This window comes from Tachypleus tridentatus, chromosome 11, assembly GCF_004210375.1.
Source record: "Tachypleus tridentatus isolate NWPU-2018 chromosome 11, ASM421037v1, whole genome shotgun sequence".
Taxonomy (NCBI): domain Eukaryota; kingdom Metazoa; phylum Arthropoda; class Merostomata; order Xiphosura; family Limulidae; genus Tachypleus; species Tachypleus tridentatus.
Window position 1 is genome coordinate 1,804,666 of NC_134835.1, and position 6,000 is coordinate 1,810,665.

General features: G+C 31.5%; 1 protein-coding gene across 5 annotated transcripts in view; it reads left to right on the forward strand.

Moving 5' to 3' along the window:
- The window catches only part of nesd (SHC binding and spindle associated nessun dorma), a 46,492-nt gene extending 40,754 nt beyond the window's left edge, over positions 1 to 5,738 (forward strand). For all 5 annotated transcript variants that reach the window (XM_076466098.1, XM_076466102.1, XM_076466099.1 and 2 more), the window contains exons 7-10: positions 318 to 471; positions 1,799 to 2,055; positions 3,749 to 3,981; positions 4,693 to 5,738. In XM_076466098.1, the coding sequence (XP_076322213.1) occupies positions 318 to 471; positions 1,799 to 2,055; positions 3,749 to 3,981; positions 4,693 to 4,732 (684 nt within the window). In that variant the 3' untranslated portion in view covers positions 4,733 to 5,738. The remainder of the gene's footprint in view (positions 1 to 317; positions 472 to 1,798; positions 2,056 to 3,748; positions 3,982 to 4,692) is intronic.
- Positions 5,739 to 6,000: the final 262 nt, after the last annotated feature.

Consider the following 6,000-nt stretch of genomic DNA (forward strand, 5'->3'; position numbering starts at 1 on the left):
TTGATTGATTATTTTTCATGACATAAAGTGATGTTGATATGTAATCAGTTATATTGTTTGAGTTACTCACCCAGCTATAATTAATAGTTCTAACCATCATGTATAGCAGATTAAATAAATGTGCTCAATTTCAGACATGAAATAAATCAGTCCATCCCTAATGCATCTTTATGTGCCAAGTTTTCTAAAATTAAGTATACAGTCACTTCCACAAGTAATGAGCATATAAAATATTTAAGTGTTAGTTATCATATATATAAAAAAATACAATTCACATGACTCTCTTGGGTATTCATCGAATTTTTGATTCTCATTAGGACCTTCCTTTAGAACCAGAATCTGAAGTTGAGTTCTATCATCAGTTGGGACCAGCTGTTGCTGCTAGCTGTGCTGGTGATACAATACTCATACTGCCTGGTTTATATCAGTGTGATGGACTCTGTTGGTTAGACCACAACCTCATTATTAAAGGTCATTTTTCTTTAGTTTATAATTCTGTAAATATCAGATTTCTGACCATGTTCTTACCTTACAGATGGTACACTGGTAGTTTTTTGTAGTTTTTATTACATACGATAGCATAGTGTTAAGAAATGTCTGAAAGAAAGTAGACTTTAGTTACATGAAAACCATTTCTTCACTAGATTGATTTATGACGTTTATAAAAAAAATTTCAGTATCTAGTAGTTGTATTTTACAAACACAAAACTGGATGTTGTATATAATATTTTAGTGCATATCTTAAAAGATTTCTGAAGGTTAAGAGTCAGTTTGTATTTTATTTATGCTGAGGTTAACTTGCACCTTGTAATAAAGCATTTTATACAATAATGTGGTGGTGACACACACATTTGTTTTGTGCTGAATTCTTAACTACTTGACATTGCAAAGTTACAATGCCAGAAGGATTAATCTGCTTTCCTTCAGATTAAAACTAGAAATTTTAAATAATTTAGAGCTAGAGCACAGATTTTGAAAGAGCTTTCAAGAAATGTAGAACTTGAACAGTAATAAGCTCAAACATCACATCATGAGCCAGTCCAGAGCCATTCTCATAGTGAAAGCAAGGGTTACATAAGAGAACCTTTTGATCCAGAAAGAGTAATTGCAATAAAGCTGTTTATAGCTTCTTATATTATTAACAAGATAACTAACTAGAATTTGAAACTGAAGGCTATGAGACATACCTTGATACTGTAAGAAAGATGGCTGAAGACACTCAGTCAACATCATTTGATTGCACATGTGTAAAGTCGTCTGAAGTAATCCCAATGGGCATATATTTTTTGCTTTAATTTGCTTAAATGAGGTTTTGAAGATTAAATTCCAAGTAGAGGGCAGGGTTTGTGAAATGTTTATTGTGACATGAAGTTAAGATTGATTTTAATGACATGATTTCTGGGGGCCTTCCTGAGAGAAATTTAAGTATCACGTAATAGTGTTTAACCATGGCTAGCAGAATGGGTATGACGTATGATAGTGAGGGCAGTAGTTCAGAGGGTAATACAGAAACTAGACATCATTTATGTAAAGATCAATTAACCTTTCGTATTAGTACTAGATTTACATATCTTTCACAATATTATGATTTTATGTGTGTGTGTATTCTTTTATAATGTTAAGAGTGGAAATATTTGTTTCTATTTTTCTTTTGTAATGATAAAATTAAATATTCTACTCAAGAATGTAATACATAGGTTTCAAGATAATATAACTATTATGCTACACTAAACATTAAAATATCATAGAAAGAAGTTACATCACTGTTTACCAGATTTACTGTTTGCATGTTACACAGGGGTTAAATCGGAGCAAGAAGTGGTGTTGCAGGATGTGGGAAATGGTGATATTTTTATCAATTGCAATGCTGAGAGTTTGGTTCTAGAGAATCTTACCATTCAGCCATCAGAGGGCATTATTTGTGCTGTTATGGTGCATTCTGGGAAGACTGAGATGAAAAATTGTACAGTTAAAGGAAAAGCAGCTCAATCTTGTCTTATAGTTCTTAGCACTGCTCAGATGAACCTAATGACTTGTACACTTGTTGAGGCAAAGGTATGTGGACAAGTAACAGTATTCAGTGTTCTGTTAATATCTTACCATTAAAGGTATGTGGACATGTGACAGTATTCAGTGTTCTGTTAATATCTTACCACTAAAGGTATGTGGACATGTGACAGTATTCAGTGTTCTGTTAATATCTTACCACTAAAGGTATGTGAACAAGTAACAGTATTCAGTGTTCTGTTAATATCTTACCACTAAAGGTATGTGGACATGTGACAGTATTCAGTGTTCTGTTAATATCTTACCACTAAAGGTATGTGGACATGTGACAGTATTCAGTGTTCTGTTAATATCTTACCACTAAAGGTATGTGGACATGTGACAGTATTCAGTGTTCTGTTAATATCTTACCACTAAAGGTGTTGTGTGGACAAGTAACAGTATTCAGTGTTCTGTTAATATCTTACCATTAAAGGTATGTGGACAAGTGACAGTACTCAGTGTTCTGTTAATATCTTACCACTAAAGGTATGTGGACAAGTGACAGGATTCAGTGTTCTGTTAATATCTTACCACTAAAGGTATGTGGATGGTTTTCAGTGTTCTGTTAAAGAAAGTATGTAAGTAATGAAAAAATATATCTTAATGTATCTCAGAATGGCTGGTATGGGTATTAACACTTTTATTGATAAGAAGAGAGCAATGTTTCGACCGTTGACAGACATGTGTCTTAGGGACGAGATTATAGGGGGCATTGTTGGTAGATATTAGGTTATTAATTAGTATAGGTATAAAGGTGTTCCTTTACATTGGTTTAATTTTGGTTTTAATTGCTGTATAAGTAGGGCTTCTTTGATTTTGCATTTGTTTATATTTGTTTCATTACTTAATATCTGGGTGTTTTCTATGGGTATGTTGTATTTATTTGATTTGCAGTGTTTAAAAATGTGTGAAACCTTACTTGTACAGCAACTAAAACCAAAATTAAACCAATATAAAGGAACACCTTTATACTTGTACTAATTAATAACCTAACATCTACCAACAACGCCCCTACAAACCCGTACCTATTTATACTCTCGTCTGTAAGATGTGTTCGTCAATGGTCACATTCAAATTCTCTTTCTTAACCTGAAGATGACCAAGGAAGGTCGAAATGTTGTTCTTTCCTTATCAATAAAAGTGTTAATACCCATAACAGCCGTTCTGAGATACATTTTTAGTTCAAGTGGGTTTCTTGTCATCAAAAATATATCTTAATATCTTACCACTGAAGGTATGAGAACATGTGACAGTATTCAGTGTTCTGTTAAAGGAAGTATGTAAGTAATGATAAGATATATCTTAATATCTTACCACTAAAGGTATGTAGGTGGTATTCAGTATCTAGCTAATGAAAGTGTGTAAGTAATGATTAAAAGATATATCATTATTGTGCAACTGAAGATATGTGGATAGTATTCAGTGTTCTGTTATTGAAGGTATCTCTAAGCAGTGATAAACGATACCTCAGTATCTTGCCACTGAACTTACATAATTGATAATGTATCTGAATCTTTCTACTCTGAAGGTATGTTAATGATATAAAAGTTTTGTTATGCAGACAATGGTATCATTGTTTTCAATATTTATTAAACCAGATTAACTTGTACCAAATGGGAGAAGAGTTAATGCTTGATGGATAGAAACAGAATAATGATGAATAAAAACTGTTTTAACTGTATGACATTTTCTTTTCAAGAGCCATGGAATACAGCTTCGAGCGGGTGGAAAACTGACCATTGATTCATCAAGTATAACACACTGTAATAGAAGTGGTCTTCAAATAGAACTGCTTCCTAGTTGTTCAACTGAAGTAACTATTTTAAACACCACTATTGAGTATAACAAAGATTTTGCTATCTGTCTTGATGAACAGGGAAACAATCAAGCTAAAGATTCAGAGAAAGAAGTAGATTTGGACTTCTTGTACAAGTAAGTTTTTATGAGCTGCATTTTGAGTTAAATGTTACTTTTGAGAGGTAGCACATGTTTGTGAAGATTGATATGTATCTGAGTCAAGTGTTAATGTTACTGTTAAGACATAATATATTTTCTTGAAGTTTTACACAAGTTTTCTGTATCTATATAGGTATTAAATAATCTTATTGTTGCAATGAAATACACTTGACGATTGGGATAAGTTTCCTATAGCTGTACTTCTGGTATTTATTGTTATTGTTGAGATGTAACACACTTTCTTAAGGTTTGAGATAAGTTTTCTATAGCTGTACTTCTGGTATTAATTGTTATTGTTGAGATGTAACACACTTTCTTAAGGTTTGAAATAAGTTTTCTATAGCTGTACTTCTGGTATTTATTGTTATTGTTGGGATGTAACACACTTTCTTGAGGATTGAGAAGTTTCCTATAGCTGTACTTCTGGCATTGATGAATGTTATTGTTGAGATGTAACACACTTTCCGAAGGTTTAATACTAGGTTTTTCAAGCTACATGTTTGGTATTAAGGATTGTAAACATTATGTAGTAATACAGTTTCTCAAGTTTAAATTTTGGAGCTGAATTTAAAAGTTCTTTTGTACATGTATATATTTTTGATATTATGATAAATTTGTATTTTAAATCTGTTTGTTATAGTTTGAGTATAAATAAAGATATATGTATATATTGTTTTATTCCATTAGATGTTCCCTACTGAAAGTAAAAATCCAAGGGTATCTCTAAGTCATAATGCTCTGGGATCATATGGTTTCTGTTATCAAGAAATTCTCGCTGAGTCTAGCCATCAAAGAAGAACTGGATCTATCACTCGGGCACTGCATTTTACTTCTTTGAGTAGTGACGACTCAGTCAATGAGATCAGTAGTAATTCATCCAACTCAGACAAGTTATTTGACCTAGATAATCTTGAAAGTAAACATTCTGGTAATGCTTCAAATGAAGATGAACAGAAATGTGATGAAAAATTCCAAATGATACAGAAAATTAATTCGGAAGCTTCTTCTAGTGGTGCAACTCTTGTATGGTAACCCCCAAAAGTTACGTAAAACGTGCTGAGTTTTAACAAAGTGCAATTTCTAACAGAAGTTTCATGAAAATTGAAGTGTCCAGTTACTGCAGCTTTTTGTAATATTATTGTATATTATTATTTTATAAGTATTCCAACACTCTTTAATGTACTGTAGTAATGAAACTTGTCATTGTGAGATATGGTGAATCAAATGTATTGATAATATAAGTTTTAAGTGTGATTTTAACTTAAAACTATGTGCATATTACTACGTAGTTGTTAAATTTAGGTGCTAGCTTATTTTTTGTGCCACTCATTTATTCTTAGCTAAGAAATTGAAGATGGTGGTTTTGTATGATACAACTATAGCTGTGTGGTTTCAGAGAACAGCAGTTTGAAAGATATATAATAATGTGAAAAGATTAGTATGAAGTCCATGTTTGGCAGTGTAACCTTAGAAATTATTTGTATGTAATATAACAGGAATTAGCAAAATTCTGTTTCATATGATGTAAAAGTTTTATAAAGTTTCAGTTAATTTCCTTAGGAAATGTTCGTTATAAAATTATGTTTTACTGTGGTTTCTGTAAGTTTTGTGAAATTTTTCAAGTGTTATGATGAATCTAAACAAAGTATTTAAACTAATTTTCTTTAAACATAATGTGAATTATGATCATTTTTAACATTTTTATTCTGTTGGAAGTAAAAGTTTTGTATGAACTCTGTAGTGACTGAATTCGTTAAATTATCTCAATGTGTTTGTGTCCAAAACAAGATACAGAAGTGTGATGTGTGGCACTTGAAGTTTGAAAACAGTAAACAAAAGTAGTAGAATATAGTTTTTAAAACAACACATTTTCATCTAGAAACAGGGAATTTAATAAAATGTCATTAACTTGAAGTTTTATGGTGTACAACTTGTAATTGCAAAACAACAGGCATTCTAAAGTAATGTTTAATGTCAGTTTTGTTTAAATTTAGA